The sequence below is a fragment of the Mesitornis unicolor genome, unplaced genomic scaffold (genome assembly GCF_000695765.1).
Source record: "Mesitornis unicolor isolate BGI_N332 unplaced genomic scaffold, ASM69576v1 scaffold21619, whole genome shotgun sequence".
NCBI classification, from domain to species: Eukaryota; Metazoa; Chordata; class Aves; order Mesitornithiformes; family Mesitornithidae; genus Mesitornis; species Mesitornis unicolor.
The window spans coordinates 3392-22014 of record NW_010208215.1 but is presented as its reverse complement, the minus strand read 5'-3'; the positions used below and the strand labels follow the sequence as shown (position 1 = coordinate 22014).

The following is an 18623-nucleotide window of genomic DNA, read 5'->3' as shown; positions in this document are numbered from 1 at the left end:
GCCCATACTTCGTGCACTGGTGTATATGCACAGAACTAGAGGTAACAGTTCAGAAACCATCTGATTAATACTGTGCTTAAGATAAGCTTTCTCCTCAGCCCAGCATCTGAGGTAACACACTTTTAGCTACAGCAACAGATAAAGTTTACATTCAAGTGATTGGTTACCAAGATCTGAAGTGCTTCATAATTTCTTACATCAGAATGCTTCTGTCCAAATCCTGACTGTCTCCCAAGAGCCACTGCAATGTGATGATGGTCATCTAACCGGGTTTCCTAGAAAAGATGGAAAATGACAATGTAAATGCATTTTCTTTACTCTCTTTCCAGAAAAGACTATATAAATGTTAAGAATATGGATCAGAACAATACCAGAACATTATTTATAATATGTTAAATTAATGACATTCCAAAAGCAACAGTCCTTTTTAGCAGCTTTGTTGGAGAGCTCAAAGATGCAGATACATTAAAAAGTTAGCAGGGCCAAACTGGTTAATATAGGGTACCATCATCTCACTCATTTGTAGATATTTATTTTCCATTTTGTGATCCTAGCATTCCTTTACCAGTGCCTTCTAAGTCCTAAGCCATATAACCCATCTTAGCTATCTGTTTTCCACTGAGATGAACCGTGAACATTTGGGGTATTCTGAAAAATAACAATGTATGTGTAAACTTAAACCAATGACTCTCACTGTTGGCTTCAGACAGGATGTAAGATCACAACTTCAAATTTCTGACACGGCAGCCTGACCGCTACTCTGAAAAAACATGTTTAGATATATAGCAATATGATTTATCTATGTAATATTTTTGTTTAAAACTGTTTTCCTCTAGAACGGCTAAGAATTCATCCTAAACAATTAATTTCAGAAAAAACCCCAACATTTTTATTTATAAGTGTTTATTCTATGGTCAAGTCAGAATCCTGTTGAATTTTTAAAAATATGTATCTAAATGGAGAAGAGGAATGTTTTCACTGCCTCTTTATCCAAAACCTTTCAAATAATCTCTGCATAAAATTTCTAAAATGGAAATCAAGAATAACAAAACTTTACCTAGAAAAATGGATAACTTTGCTATTTTATCTGAAAATCAGCTAGTAGTATGGATATTCTCCTTGGAGCTATTACTTAACCACCAATTTCCATTTCCTTGGGAAATACTCTAACTGCACTATATTAGAATATAACGAAAGCATAATGATGTCCTATTTCCTCTAACAGGTTGTTGGTTACTTTTTTCCACCCCTTTTAATCTAAGCAAAATGCCTTCTAAAACAATGCTGTCTTTCTGCATTAGATTTCTCTACATCTCATCTACTATACAAAGGTTTCGCCTGCAAGGATACCATTTTGTGATTCCCAAACCAGTCCGTATATTATAAAAAGTGCCAAGATGCTCAGCTCAGACCCATTCAGCCCAGCTCAGCCAGGACAGCAGCTGCTGTAGTCATGAGCTGCAGCAGTGCAACTGTAAGGCTGGGAGACTTCACTGGCAAAGAGGTGAGTGTCTTGGCAGAGAGGTGCTGGTGTGGGAGTAGAACCGTGTCTCTATTCTGATCTCTTCGGCACCAAAACTGTGTCCATGTGACAGATTTAGCAGTAAACTTTGTACGCCTCACCTACATAAAACAAAACATTGAGCTCACATTGTTTTACCTTTCTGCAAAGTGCTAGTAAAAAATTGACTATTTCAATTCTGTCCAGATTAGGAGAAATATTTAATGAACATGAGGAGCATTAACATTATCTGCAGGGTAAGTGATGTTTTCCATGACTGCAAGAGCTATAGGTGTACTTACTATGAAGTAATTTTCTAGGTTTTCCATTCTTTTACTAGGGTAACAAGACTAAAAATAAGTCAAGCATAAAGAAAGCTACTCCAGGTTTGATTAAATCTAACCACTTGTATACTTCACACACATTTCTATAACATCCTCAAAAATAAAAAAAGCTATGAAAATTTTATGTTTAAAGTGTTGCAAAACAGTTTATACAGTTCTAGGGTGGCAGTGTTTTGCGTTTGTCTAGATGGAAAAATTACTACATCCAGTTTTAATCACTTCATTTTCACCTCTTCTTTCAATTTTTGCACATTAAAGAGGTTAAAGCCTGATCAGAACAGAGGACACAGTACAGCACATTCAGCAGCGGCCTACATCTGTAGTCAGAATTCTGCGAAAAACTGTTACAGCTTTAAGCTAAACGCTGAGAAAATTCGTAACATATGTATTACTTCTTGTTTGTGCAACTAAAAACATGTTATAGATAAAGCAGCACTTAACAGGCAGTGCCTCTTTAGATAACGGAGACCATCCCCCTGCAGAGACTCTGCCCAATGGGTAACAAATTCAGAAGGTTTCATCTCATTTACTTCATGCATCCTCTGTGGTCACAAAGGAGTTTTCAGCATCTTACAATAAAGCATAACAAACAATGCCCTTCATCTTATCTTTGCCGCTTCAGAAAAATGTTGTCCTGGTTTACTGGGGCAGAATCTTAGAATCAGTTTTCTACTCAGAAAAGATGCATTTCTACGGACTACAATGCTCCATTTCATGGGAACAAAATGATGAGACACTTTGACTTAGTTTTCAGCCAGCACTTGTAGGTGATGATCAAAGTCTTGAGTTAAACAGGTGCAGAAGTGGGAGGATAGCAGAAATCCATGGCAGTTGATCCCCAAGCTTACCAACAAAAGTTATTTCATACCATAAAAGTCACGGTCACTATAAATTGGGGAGTTTGCTGGGGACAGTCCCCTTCCTTCGATGGCTGCCATCCCAAGAGGGACTTGCCTGCAATTCTACTCCTAAGGACTACTACCCCACTGTATCAGCTGAGTAGAACTCTTGTCTACTTAATTAATACTGTTATTAAAACTGGCTTTTGTTATTCCTTTATTAAAACTGTTTCTATTTCAACCCATGGGTCTCCTTTCCTTTCCCCAGTTGCTCTCCCCAGGTGGGGAGGTGTCATCGGGTGATAGAACAACTGTATAAACCACAACAAAAGTAAATCTAAACCAAATACAGAGGGGAAGGAGATCCTTCCTGGCCTCTACTAGCGGCCAGCCAAAACCTTAAGGTACAGAGTTAATGAAATACATAAAAACGTTAAACAGCAAATCATCTTGCTTCCCTAATCTTCTGGAGATATTGATATACCAGCTTATAAAATAAATCCAACTTCTTAAATGGAAATAGATGATTAAACAAAAAGACAAAGAGGACAAGCGTACAGAATTCCTCCCAGGTAAAGAGGTTGTTTTGTTAAGATTCCTCTCTAGAAACCAGAAAACATATAATGGATCAGAATTTGTTTTTCTCTGCACAGAACCAAAGTGGTACTAGAGCTGTTCAAGCCACAGGCACACAGAGATTCATAACGACCTCATTTCAGAGGCTCAGCAGAATGATGTGTCTGGGATTCAAATCAGTCTGGATCCACTCCACAACAGAGAGCTCATGAGGGAACCAAACCTTCCCAGTGAGCAGAACCAATTGCTGTGTAATCCAGTTGGATTAGCTGGCCTTGGAAGTAAAAGTTTTCATTCCCATTTATTCCTTAGAATACAACAGGATTAACTTTTCTTACTGAGGGTGAAAGACTCCACGACAGCTGCATACCAACAGCAGTTACTAAATATGTTTCAAATTTACCCAGGTAATCTCAGTTTGAAAATCATATTCTGAAAGTAGTAATTTGCATATAGACAAACCAAGCAAATATTTGTTGTTTAAAAAGCAAACAATTATTTCTGCACCAGCAGTGATGCATGGCAATTCTTAATCCTAGAGTGAGGTTTAAGATAAATTGGGTGCTTCCTTTATAAACTGGTTGTATCCAGAATTGAGGTAAAGACCAGAATATAAGTGTCTTATGTCTCATTTAAGATTCTTCTTTAATACAGACTCCAGTAAGTGCTATCCAGCCATTCTTCCTGATTAACTGTACAAAACTGATATGGTACCAATAAGGAAGGAGTCATAAATACACTTAACACTTTGCAAATCAGTAATTCAGGTTTTGTTTTTTTTCCACATATCAGATCTGCTACAGATAAACATAAGTTTATTTTATATACATACTATATAGATATATATAGATACATATCTTAACAATTATGACAAGTTTTATAGTTTAATCAATCAACTTCCTTCACTTTTATTAAAATTAACTAGTACTTCATTCTGTAAGTTTGTTTTCTACAAAGGAAGTACACAGAGCATATAGAATTACCCATAACAACCATCACCATCATAATAATTATTCCATCCTAAAATTAACACCCTGACACATATACTGTATCACTCTTCACTGGGCTAGTAAACTTTTAATTATTACTAAACAAATTCACCTTTTTTAAATGAGGAAAGTCTGCACTGCTTATCTGAATAAAGCATATTTAACACACACAGTAGACATATCTTAAAACTAAATGTATGTTTTTAAATTAAGTTTTAGTGTATTTTTTCTCTACTCCTTCCAAAACAGTTGGAGGGAATCTGAGTAACAGCCTCTAGAGTATTGTATGAAAATAAGTGCCTAAAGCTAAATCAATCCATCAAGATCAAACAAGAGGATGCTTCTGAGCTACTGCCTTCTATCTAAGCTCAAAAATATGAGGAGTGGAGGTGGGGAAAGACTTCAAAACAAAACTAAATTCTTGGTAAAGGGACTGCAAAGAGTCTACAACAAGGTTGCTCATTTGGTATTTGCAATGAAATAAAAAAATAATCTTTTTTTAATGTTCACAGAAAATTTTATCTCCAATAAGAACAGGCTTTGCTCTTGATGTGAACAGTTACAGAGTGTCTGAACAGTGTCAAATTGGATTTGTTACGATTCATTAGTACTATATATTACATGGTACTTTCTGAAGGAGATTTCAGAATATTTTGTGTAATTTAAATGGCTAAAAAAATACTTTATTACTCTCTTCTGGTTTTGGTAGATTAGATTCTCTTTAAAACAGAAATAAGACAATCCAAAATATGTTATAATTGGCTTTTAACCAGCCTTGCTCTTTTCGATCATCTTCTGTCATAAAGATATAGGCAGATCTGAAAAGTAGAAGTGAGGTCATTATACTTTCTTATTTGATAGAAAAAGTTCACTCAATCAAGCTCAGCACATCAGGGAACACAAGGAAAATACTACACCTGTAACAGGCAGTCTTACAGGCGATTCTTAATGACTTATCTTGCGTGAATCTTTCAGATTTCTCAAAATTAGTGTTTTCAGTTAACGAGTTGTTACAAGAATTTTGCTCAAAGACAAATACAGAAACCAAAAATATTTTTGTAAGTAAGAAAGTGGGCACAAACCTAAAATAAACTCGGGAGAAGACAAAAGAAAGTGATGCTTAACTTTAAGGTTAGGTATTGGTAACTGAAAAACTAATTATTTTTTTTCAATTGAACTTTATTTAATAAATTTTGTTATTTAAATGAAACAGTATCCCAACTGAGCTTGTATTTAAGTGAAACTTGATTATCAACACTTTCTTTGAAATACTACAATCTGCCTCATTAGAAGACTGCACTCTTGGCAAGCATGGAAAAGGAGACGTTCCTCAGACGAAAATTAAATTAAGCTTCTAGCAGTAATTACAGGGGAAAAAAATAAAACCATTAGAAAGCATTAAAGTAATACAGGGAGCTATCTACATCATTGCCTTCAGGCTATTTTAGTCAATCAACCACAGGCATGTGGCATCAAAGACCAAAATTAGGAGTTCCAGAAGTCAATCAAAAGAGGTAGATGCTTCCTTGGCAGTTACACTGCTAGCAGAAAGTGTTCCGTTACAAGATGTGTCAAAGCCTTTCCTAAGATCTTCTTTTGCCAGTCTATAGCTCCAACTAGTGAATTTCACAACATACTCAATTCCTAGAGAGGACAGCAATATCAGTAAGAGGGCTGATTTAGTACCAGTAGCATTTTAAAATAACGCAAAATCAATTGTGGCTGGAAATGTTGAAAGGAATGAACTGTGAAGACATCAACTTATGCCACAAGTTAAACGTTACTGGTGCATTCATTCTTTTTTACGACATGCATACCATACATGTAGTTTGTCTACTACACAAAACACACACCAGAAATTCATAATTTAGACAAGCTCTACTGGAACAGCTGTCTCCAACAATGTATTGGAATGTAGGTATTTTCAAAATGTAAATGCATAATGGAAACCAAGTACTCTGAGAAGAGCGCTTGACTATTCTGTGAATTACTACTCAGCTAAACACCAGCTGCAAAAATTTACTGGAACAAGGTGCCTTTTACAAGCAATTTTAAAGTCACACCACCTTTTGCATTTCTTCCTTTGTTTTAAGTGGCTGCCTCAAAGTGCCTTTGAGGTGCTGAGAAATAGTACTGTGATTTTTTTTATTTTTTTAAAAGCTTGGTTTCATAGAGTAATTAAATAATTTGAGATCATTGTATAAAGTCATAGAATCATTTAGGTTGGAAAAGACTCTTAAGATCAAGTCCAACCATTAACTTAACACTACCAAGTCTACTAAACCATGTCTCAATCAGCTCTTTCTCTTTGCACTTGGTGCTATTGATAATTTCCTACCAAATCTAACAGGATAGATGGTTTAATGGTAAGCCTCAATAACTTTCAAAATGGAAAACCAAACAAAACCCCAAAACTCAACACTCAGAGATAGGATTGAGCCCAAACTAATGTTCCAATTAAGCAAAACCCATTTTTTGCGTCTCCCCATTCCCACAGACAGCAGCCAAACAGCACACTGTAACTCCAGACCCACAAAAGCACATGTTTCTACCTTGCATGGACAAGAAGAAACACAAAAAAGCTGAAGACACCTCCTCCATTTCAAACATTCAACATAAACACTAACTAAAGGCATTAGTTAATCACTAGTCCCATTCTAGACCAATGATGAAGAACTTAAAAATCTTAGACATTGTTCAGAAGTCAGGTACAAATATGCTTCAGTGAACTTCCTGCACATCCTAGGCTCAATTTCATAGAGTGCAAGAAATATACTCAAGGAACAGAAAAAATAAAAAGCCATTATAATGAATATATGTCTGGAATGTTTTTGCAATCATCAAAAATACTTTAAAATGCTGCAGATTTATATCCCAAGTTTTGACTGATATACATTCAGTGTGGTTATACAGAATAAAGGGGTGAAGCTGCAATTTAAAAAAATCAAATGTGCAATGAAACCATAGGGTGCTGAGACTGTTTATGACTATTGAAAAATTAAATGTGAATATTTCTTACCTCAAACATCCATTCTTCTTCTTTATCTCCATCTAGAAGCATTTTTGTCTCCTTATATACCTTCCCTATTTCCAGTTGCAATGGGGACACGTGAAATTCAATTCTTTGCAAGTTAAAGCCAATTCCAACTCCAACAGCCTTTAAGAAGCTTTCTTTTAAGGCCTAAAGCACAGAAAAAATATATTTTATTCATAGTGGCTGTTTTCAAATGGTCTATAAACATTACTTCTGAGCAGACACTGTAGAACAAAGACATTTAAGACTTACACTACTGTAAATGTGAGGGTAGACTGATGGAATTATCAGGAGAAAAAGTTAAACACCTCGCCTAACTTTCTGCATTATAATGAAGATACATCTGGAATTATCAAGTGGCACATACAGATATGAACTCTTTACCTTGTTCTGGGTATGTGTTTAAAACTAGTCATAAATCCTTCTATAAACATCAACTGTATTACGGTGATCAAAGCTATTCTGACAATAAAAAAATATAAGACCCATTAAAATATTATCTCCACGTGAACACAATTAGAAAAAAGTATATAATGAAAATAATACATAATGAAAATAATAACAAACTATAGCAAAAGAGAATGTGAAGGCTATAGCATTGCAGTTATTTTAATAGAAAAAGAAGTATTACCCAGTGCCGATGAAACATATCCAGCTGCATCCATTCATTATTCATAGACTTGATTACATCCCACTCTGTTTCAGTAAACTGGCGCTGCATGATGCGAAAGAAATTTGGAATTGAGCTACTACCTATAAATTAGGAAGAGACATTTAAAGAAATTTTAGTAGAGTGGTAATAAAATAAGCAAATCAGTTACCTCATGTTATTGCTCTAGAAAAAACTCACTCATAAGAAAAAAAAAAACAACTAACCAACTTTTTTCTACAATGTGAATTTCCATAGCCTTGAAACAGTGATGCTGATGACAGTTCAGGACACAGTATGAAAAAAAGCATTCCTATAGCAGAATTACTGCATTAAAAATGTGAAATGAAAGTCAAACATATTACATATTCTCAGCATTTTTTAAAAGGAAAGTATTTAACCAGTGCTGATTTTATATTAAGTAAAATATATTCAGCTACAAAAGCAGCATACACAGTCTTTGACATCTGACAGCTTGATCTAGTAACATTTTACAAAACAGCATGCTGTTTGTCAGAATTCATCAAGCTATTCTGCTTCCTGCCCTTAGATGCTGGGATACAAAAGAAACACTTTTTTAAGCACATGTAGAAATACGATCTTCCAAATTTATCACATGCCTACTGAGTCTTTTGGATTTATTCTGCAAGAAAAATAGGGGTAGGGAGATGCCCATGATCACTGTAAGAAAGATATCAAGGAAAAAAACTCCACCAAACCTTCAAATCCGCAGATTAAATTTAAGCTTCCTCTAAAAATAAGCACAGCTGTGTAGCTCTGCAGCAGCTCTTCAGGGACTATACCACTTTTCTCCACTAGTCTGAATTTACTTTCCAAAAGACACTTCAGACCATGTGGTTATATTGATCAATGGCATTTCTAATAATACGCTGGAAGCTATAGACCTCATTACACACTTGGCTAATCACCTATGGCACGTATCATTAATCAGCAAACCACACAGTCTGTCCAACAGGGCTTACGTCTGGCTAAACTGACAATGGCAGAAAGCAATCCATTTTCTTTAGTAGGGATAATAAAAGTCTGGATAGAGACAGTTCCACAGATTTGAGACAAAATTTTTTCATAGGTTATGCAATATTTATTTTAAAAAGAAAATATTAGTCATATCTTTTCCAAAACATAATCTGTCCTCCCAATACAACAATACTTTTAAGAACCCATCGCTGAGTAACCGCTTAAAGATGCAGACTCTAACCCTAGCGCTGCCACCAATTCTGAGTGGCCGTGGGCAAGGAACTTTTCTCTATACTCATTCTCCCTATCTGAAACCAGGGACAAGGGTATTAAGCTTTCTCTATAAAGTGATTGCCTTCTACAGATATTTAAGCCCTACATAAAACAAGGTATTGGCAGTGATAATTGATGTGAATGAACTGATGTCACACTAAAGCACACATACAGGTTCTTCTGACCATTTCCAGATCATATTGCAAAGTGTAACTGTACACATCACACAAGACACGGCAGTGACATTTCAGAGATGCCCTCAATCTCATTTATAGACTAAAGTGAAGAAAATATCTTAAGACAGAAATTTTGTTGACAGTTGCAGTTGTCAGCTAACGGAATGATCCAGAACAATTGAAGGACACAACTAACTTTCCTCTCCAGAGAAAATTATGACATTGAAAAACAAAAGCAACCACTGTGTCAAGTATGTTTTGATGGATTACCAAGGCAAATGAAATATTCTTCTACTTAAGATAATCCAGCTACCCTCAAACAATTAAAAAAACCAAAGAAATTTGTCCAGCTGGAGAAAGGTTATTGTCTTTCATCTCTCTGAGTTGATAAGGCCCATTTTATGATCAAATAACTGTGTTATCGTTTTTTTTTTTAACCCCCCAGTAGGTGGAGGTTCATCACTGAAATGGAATAAATTAAGTTTTGTGATTTTAGGAATACATAAGAGAGATAAGACATGTTTTTCGTATGAGATTTGAAAAATAAGTGGAGTTGGAAGCAGTGAAAAATGGGAAGCTCGTTTTACAGATAGCTTATGATTAATGGGAAAAGATACAGATCCTCATCAACTATTAAAACTCTGAAGGAACAGCCACTCACATTTTGCTGGTTTTCTTGAAAAGAAAAGTATTATAGGAGTAGATCTATGAAAACACTGGGTAAAAGGTTTTAAAACAAAACAAAACAAAAACCAACCAACCAACCAGAAATTAGAAAAATGCCAATTTAGATTCTCAATCTAAATCTATTCAGTCATCAACTAAACTTCACTATAAACCTTATGAAATTCTAAGTTAACAGCTACCAAATTTTGAATGTGGTAATTCCCATCAATGTTAACTTTAAAACTATTTCCAACGCTTTGTATAGATAGTTCTTACTCATCCATGCCACTTAATTTCCTAACTTACAGTTAATATACTGTTCAAAGTCTATACAGCTTTTAAAGAACTTTATTCTTTTTAATGTTGAACATAACTATATTGCTTCTTCCTCATTTGAAAATACATTTTCATTTGTATATGTTTTTATAATTAATTCTTTTTCTCACCTTTACACAAACTGTTGCGCATTCTTCTTGCATTTGTTCAGCTAAAATTCTGAAAGCATTTTTCAAGTGTGTTTACAGTAGACTAGAGAAATTTTTGCTACAGAGCATGACAACCTCTAAACATTGGAAGCAGTTTTTGGTTTTACATTGGATCATCTTGCTGAGAAGCAAGAAATTCAATTTCCAAACTCTTAAAAATTTAATCAAAACATACTATAGCTTCTTTTCATAATATCCAATTAACTGATAATTTGTCCTAGTATTGCCTAACAAATACAAACCTATGTGTTCATTTGCATTAGAACAAAACTACCTAGATGGTTTTGCTAGTTGATGACCTAGCTTCAAAAGTCCTTTTTCCCTAGAATAGGTAGAGCTTTGTCTCCTTCCCACTCAGTAACTTGCTTCTTAAGGAATAGTAGCCAACATAGTAAAGGCCTCCAGCAAATCCCTGACCAGTTCCTCCAGTTGGTGTCTAAACTAGTTTGATATTCACAAGAGAAGGCAGAGGTTTTATCCTTGAGACCAAGATATATTTTCATTGGTTTTTCTTTAATCTATGGACACTTAAGCTTCACACCTCTATCACATCAGCATACAGATTTGAAACTAGAGTAGTTCACAGAACAAATTAAATGTAAAATTAACAGAGCTGTGAAGGCAGTCAATGTCTTACCTATACACAGCTACTGTTCCCTGCTAATTAACTTTAAAGCACACTGGATTCTTAAAAACACATTCTGAGTAATCTCAAAAATTGTCTTCTACACATTTAAAAAAATCTATACCAAAAGTTAAGTTTCTTTATTAAATTAAAAATACACAATACCCTGGAAACTTCAGGAAGGGTGAGGAGCAAAAATAGTGAGTGATACTGGAAAACGAGTACAGTATCAAACCTGGAAAGTAACCATGCTATACATAGATAAGTGCACATATATGTGTGCATGTGTGTGCGCTTTTTGGATGGTTTTTTTTTGCACAAGCTACTTACATTGAAATATATAATGCAGTCTTTTCCACTGCAATGACAACTGGGTATTTTATTAATTTTTTGTAAAGACTAAGCCAAAAAATCTGCTGTGTATTTTCCCTGTAAAACAGCAAAATCTCAGATCAGATATAAAAAGATTCATTTTTAAAAGGTTCATTTTAAAAAGATGTAGGAGTGAAGAAGACGAAAACACGCTATATTCCCTAGTTCTATTTGAGAAAATGCTTTAGAAATAACAGATAAATACCAGGTAACTTTTCCCCATTTTTTCTGCTTGATAAAAAAAAGCCAAAAAGCTGCATTCGTAGGAAAAGAAAAGGCAATTAGAATTAAGATGCATGTAAATTATGATGCTATTAATCGTGAAGATTACTATCCATAGGGCTAATACAGGAATCTTCATATTAGTATTTTGTTTACACTGTTACAAACATCAAGTCAATCATAAGTCAACTTCGGTAATACAATGTACACTTAAAGATAGTAACTCTCCTGTTGTGCCTGAAGTTTTTAAAATCATGACATGCCTTCTCAAAAATAGTGATAACAGTAGATGACTGATCTTTCTCACTTCAGTTTTTACCAGTTTTGCAGTCTGTGAATTGTTTTGGTCAGATACAAACTAACCAGTTATATTGTGGTCTATATCCAAAACTATGGAAACTGAAAGGTAAAAGCTACTACTGTCAGCCCATTGGTCAACTGATCCCCTGAAAAAAAACAAACAACACACCAAACACCAGAATGGTAACAGACTCCTGACTGCCTTGAACTGCACGAGAGGAACAGGTCAGTGATCAGGAACTAATATCTAATCAATGCATATCAATTTACTTTCAGATAGCAAATGGGCCTAGTGACAATGGGAAACGTACTGCCTAGAAAATGAGCGACTGAAGTATGAACTGATCAATCTGCTTAATCATGTGAGACACAGGAGAGCTATACATCCTGCAAACCAACAAACTGTATAGAATGAACACATTTTGAGTTCCAGACTCTTGCACTGATGATCCTTTTGGTGTAGGACATACACCATCATGTTTTGCTGTCTCTAAAGGAAACCAAAATAAACTGATACAGAGAAAACATTTCTTCTGCATCATATGCCCAAGTCCTAATTGTTTATTAATACCAACTAACCCCTGTACAGATGTTTAGAAACTGACAACACAGGACAAATAATTAGCCAGATAAATGACTTAGAAGAACCAGACAGAAAATTAACAAAGCGTGGTTTTTAAATCTATTACCTCACACAGCTTTAGTGTGAATTGGAAATTGGATTTGCATTCTGTGACCTTTCCACTTCCTGCCATTATTCCAAAATTCTCCCAGTGATATATAATGTTAAACATCCATTCTCATCATGTAACTACTGATGATAGGTTTTATCTTGGTGTACCTCAGAAAAGCAGCATTAACTTTAAAATGTCAGAAAATTTGCGTTTGCCTCTTTTGAATTACTCAACATTTCCCAGATTATAAAAATGGAAAAGTCTTTTTCTGACTGACATTATTTGATAATGTTTGATATTTTCTCTGCAGTTAGGATAGTTAAGTCTTTGCGATGTTAGAGAAGCTACTAAGGCTTCAGTTGCCTTACTGCAATTGTATCTAACAGCAGCAATGAATATTTAAGCAAGCTGCCCTGATTGATAGTCAATGTTAAACAAAAGAAAGAATAATAATGGATTCGATAGCTCTACCTCCAAAACCACACTGGAGAAATAGGAATTTTGACACTGGTATGGCTTGGGAAAACAAACCAGAACCAAACCAAACTGAAGAAAAGTCAGAAAAAGCCAATAACTGGGTAAGTCCCATAGGATCAATTTACCGACAGGTAGTGTATGGTCTGCACCAGATGCATGCTTTTTGTCATTCATGCCGAAAATACAAAAACTGTCAGATGCTCTCAAATTTTGTTTGGACTCCAGTGTACTTTTAAGTGTTCTTTCTATGCCAAACATTCAACTGTAATATGTATTTGCCATCAAAGAGCTTACTGACATAACCACACCTGGGTACAAGTGCACGGTTTTAGCTTGCTTAAGAGTAGAGAAAATAAAAGTACTTAAAATACACAGGGTCTTAATCATGAATATGATTCAGGGACCCCTAAGTATTTTAATGCAATTTCTTTACTTATAACTAAGCAGTAACAGTAAAAAAGATAATAAGCAGTAATAAAATAGGAAACCCTTTCTTAATTTGTCTATGTCAATGGTTATACTTTTTACTTGCTTAAGCTCTTTCCAAAAGGTTGTATGACCACAGCTAGCAGAGCTCTAGATAGCCACAGTATTTCAGCAGAAAGGTAAACTGCTCAATAAAAATGGCATTTTAATCAGTTTTCCATTACAAAACATACGAAACGTTAAAGTATAATAACTCCATTTTGTCAGAGCAGCAGGTACTCTACATCCTTTCAACACTCACAGGTTACAATGCATCACTCTAAAAATAAACACAAAACCTCCAAATCTAAATAAACAAAAATACACTCTCTTTTATAAAGCCATTATGGTTGTGAACTGTGAGGATTTAACTACAGATGTTAAAAAAAAAGTAAAAAAAAGCCAAACATGCTCAGATCTCTTTAAGGGAAATAGACATTTGGGAACATAACATGCTCTAATGGAGCTGTATCTTCTTCTGTTACTCTTTTAAAAAAGACAAAAAAACCTCCAGATGTTGCTAGTGCAATGGCACCCACACAAGATATGTTTCTGACCATCTCTAGCCTTACACTACAGCAGTACTACCAAGCCATCAGGTCTCTCAAACATTTTATGAAATAATGTCCTAGAGGGCCTTTCTACACATACAAAAAATATTGACTACATGTATCTGTGGAGCTGAAGCTACTGGAAATGGGCAGTGTTAGCAAGAAACTCCTCAAAAAGCAAAAGTTTTTCATACCTATATAATAATTACTTAACCTTGGCCCCTCTGTCATATCTTTCTGCTAGACTTCATTGATTTGGAAAGCCAAAGCTCACTGTCATTAGCGTGGGCTCAATTTTAGGTTTTTAGTTTTGTAGTTTTAGTAATCTTAGTTTTGGTAAAAAAAAAAGTCAATTCCCTTTAGTCCCTCATTTTGAACATATAACTTAATTTCCCAAAAGACCAATTACGGAATAAATTGTGATTATTGTGCAGAAAGACACTTCTGAAAAAAACCAACCAACCAACAAACCTGCCAGCAAAACCAGCCAAGCATTCTCATAGTTTCTCTTTGTTTTGTCTCCTATTTTTACTAAAAGCTCCTGGTTTAAATTTGTTGCTTTCTTAATTGTTTATTTATCCCTCAATCTCTACAAGTTCCTTTTTACTGTTCGATGTTTTGCTATCTGTTTCTATATTAATCCAAATAGTACTATGTTTTCCTATTAGAAAACAACCACAAAGGACTAAGATTGGCTTTTTAAAAAGAAACAATTTCCCTTCAAAGAGGGCATTCAAACACAATATCAACTTTTCCTTTCATGGTTTATCAGGCATTGGTGCTTAATTACCAAAACGTGCAAGTGTTTTCTACAAATGTCATACAATACCAGATTAAAAAAGTTTATATAAATGTAACTAAATAAAGCACAATAATGAAACAACTATATAACATGCATTCTTTAAGATTATGTTTAGGACGCCTGATTCTTACCATTTTCAAACAGAACAAGAACAAGGAGATTCCTCTCTCTTTACTCAGAGTAAGGGCCTATGACCACTATGATTCCTTAGTTAAAAAAAAATTAGCCGTTTTAATGTTAAACCTAAAAATGATCTGTTTTAATATTTGTAAATTCTGACTTCCTTAATCAATTTTAAGTAACATTTAACCTAAGCCCTTCATTAATTCCTTCATGCCAAACAGTTCATCTACATATCTATATATGTACCATTAGCTAATATTTTGGCAATTATCTCTTGTGCTTGTAAATATACAAAGATTAGATCATAATTGCTATGAGATTTTCTGAAATAAAACAATGAAACAAAAAACAATTAAAACTTTGCTTAAGGTAAAGTTAAGGCACAGTATGAAAGACAAAAGCACTCCAAAGAACAATCTGGTTTGGTATTTCTTTGTAGGTAAAAAAAGCTCTCATTGCAAAAGCTGAAAAGCAGCAATTAAAAAAGCATTACAAGTTAAACATGGCTGCTAGATAAGATATTTACTGTGTCTTCTGGAGCCCCCAACACGAAAAGGCCATTGAGCTGCTGTAGTGGGTCCAGAGGAGGGCCACAAAGATGATCAGGGGCTGGAGCACCTCCCCTAGGAGGACCAACTGAGAGAGTTGGGGTTGTTCAGCCTGAAGAAGAGAAGGCTCCAAGGGGATCTTGTAGCAGCCTTCCAGTACCTGAAGGGGTCCTACAGGAAAGCTGGGGAGGGACTTTTTACAAGGACAGGTACCGACAGGACATGGGCTAATGTTTTTAATCTGGAAGAGGGTAGACTTAGAGTAGACATTAGGAAGAAATTCTTCACTGTGAGGGTGGTGAGACACTCACACAGGTTGCCCAGGGAAGCTGTGGATACCCCCTCTCTGGCAGTGCTCAAGGCCAGGTTGGATGGGGCTTTGAGCAGCCTGGTCTGGTTTTGGGTGTCCCTGCACATGGCAGGGGTTGGACTGGATGAGCTCTAAGGTCCCTTTCAAACCAAACCATTCTGTGATTCTATGATTCTATTAACTATGGTAGTCATAGTTGGGTGCACCTACATCAGAAGAAACAGCACAAAATCTGTAACTGCCTGTAGAGAGAGAGCTTTCCTTCACCAGCTAAACTGAAGTATGGCATTTAGCTTCATGTGGGACACAGATACTCTGATTTATCGCTGATAATCTCCATCATCTCCTCCATTATCTCACCTCAATGACAAAATGAGAATAAAAAGTGAAAAATTAGATTCTGTTTATATTTCTTTGACTCAGAGAATAACAGTAACAATCAGGTGTTTGTACAAAATAGCCTACTTTCTTTAAAAAAAAAAAAAGGTATTTCGGTAAGTATTTTTAGATCAAATTAATTTTCTGTAAAATTCACATGTATAAAATGTACCCTTTTGTGTCTTTTAATAAGCAAACCTAGCATAATACTGAAAGATTAATGAGAAAGTTAATTTTACTGCATGTCAAATATTTAATTCTGCAATTACACTGAGACTGGAGATGTCCAGACCAAAGTAACTGTAATGCAATAGGTAAGAACGATGGTAGGCCAGTTATGAAAGATTGGAATTAACTGTTACTTTGTAATTTCACCTAAGCTAAAAAATTGCATTACTGAAAAGAAAGTCACCTGTACAGCAGAAAAGCTCTTGAACCTAAGATCTAAACTTTTTTTTTTTTTCAAATGCTCAAACCAATCTTTATTAAGCTATAATTATTCCCTAAAGTCCCTGAAAATGCTCTCCTTTACAAGGTTTAAGTGACTGGTAAATCAACATCCCACACACCACTTAAACCAAGCTGACACTTGTTGCAAAGTTTCTTCATTTTCCTTTTCTACCATCACTGCATTATTTAGTTCAATGCTAAACAGAGGGGAAAAAAGTGATAAACTGTTGTGTACCTGTGGAACCTTTGTAGAAGTGTCTCTATTTGCACTGCTAAGAATAGCTTCCTGTGTGGCCTGCCTTCACCTTCAAAGAAGGCTATGTCTTGCAGGAGTTTCATTTTTCAGACTTTAATAATACAACAGAAGTAATATGGAAAGAGGTGGCTTCTTATTGCTCATTAAGGAAAACAAAATAGCACAGATTAAAAAGTGACATAAAATGTTTATGTGCACCAGGTCTCCTCGTTACATCCTAGCATACAATTCAATAGCATACTTCTCAAGACTTTCAGCTGCATGATACTCTCTTGTATATTTGCACTGCGTCTTCTGTTCACTGGTTGAACTATAAAGGAACGTAAGAACTAGAATACTGGAGACCTCAATCAAGATTCTGTTGGATAACATCACAAGATGAAGTACTTTGTATTTGAATAAGCATTCATAAAGAAAAAATCCCCAAACTTACTGTAATGTACTTTGTACATAGGGAACGCTTTGTCCTTGAAGCTATTCCAGAGAAAGAGATTGATACTGGATTCACTCTCAGAAATATAAGGTACTTAGCAACTGCAGAGCAAGAGCACCACTCAGTGGAACTATGAGATAAAACAATACTAGCACAGTCAAAGTTTTATATTCATACCAGAGCACTAAAAACAGTTCAAGGAAATTCTACCAAGACAAATATCCTTCTCAGAAAAAAAATAGGTGAAAAAAACCTGCTAGCTTTAGTTTATATTAGAGACTATAATTTAAAATTCTATTCTTAGTATTACTTATTTGTTGGCTCACTTTCCCATTGACATGACTGTTACTTCTTATGCATAATTACATGAATTGAAGTTCCTTTCTCTCCTTATCAAAAGATAGAAAAGATGAATACAAGTGGTTGACAACTGAATTACTTCAGGACAGACTATGCTAGCTGGGGAACTTCAAATACTGGAAAGGAAAGCCACGGATTTTGTAACGATGCATTTTGTACTCCTCTATATACACTCTGAAGCTTGCCACCGTGAATTCAGATTGTGGATACACTGACCTGCTGTGATAGCCCCCTTTTCTGTTAACATATACCTTGATCTCTGATGAAAGAGGGGGAGGTGGATAAAGTAGCCACAGATAAGGGTGTGACCTTAATGGTGAACATGGTGACCCATGTTCAGGAATCCTAGCAGGCTCCATCTGTCACTAGCTTGTTTCAGATCGGTCACCTGGATAAATGGTTTTTCAGTATCATTTTATTACAAGAGCACCAATTTAATTCCATCATTTAGTCCTCGGAATCATGAGCATTTCCAGAATAACTACCTTTTCTCTCTCTATGGGCAAAAACATTGAAGTCTGTTTGTATCAGATCTGACAGCATTACTTAGTCTCACCAGCTCATATTCACGAATTAAATCCACACAGCTGCTGTGTGCAGCTGCCCAGGGGGATGTGGGAAGAGGTCATGTCTGCTGCCATCAACAATCTAGGACACGTTGGCAGGAGCTTCTCCTAAGCTAAGACCTAAATGTTGTATCTAAACCCTGTTTTTATGTAACTAAAAACTGAGTTCAGTTTCACTGTTTTTCCTACATTTCTGCTGAG

General features: G+C 35.4%; 1 protein-coding gene across 1 annotated transcript in view; it reads right to left on the bottom strand.

Annotated features, from left to right (window-relative positions):
- Positions 1 to 167: 167 nt before the first annotated feature.
- AASDHPPT (aminoadipate-semialdehyde dehydrogenase-phosphopantetheinyl transferase) overlaps positions 168 to 18623 on the bottom strand; it is a gene marked incomplete at both ends in the record, with an annotated part of 20771 nt that continues 2315 nt past the window's right edge. Inside the window, 3 exons of the mRNA XM_010192423.1 lie at positions 168 to 275; positions 7269 to 7430; positions 7915 to 8036. Of these exons, the coding sequence (XP_010190725.1) occupies positions 168 to 275; positions 7269 to 7430; positions 7915 to 8036 (392 nt within the window). The remainder of the gene's footprint in view (positions 276 to 7268; positions 7431 to 7914; positions 8037 to 18623) is intronic.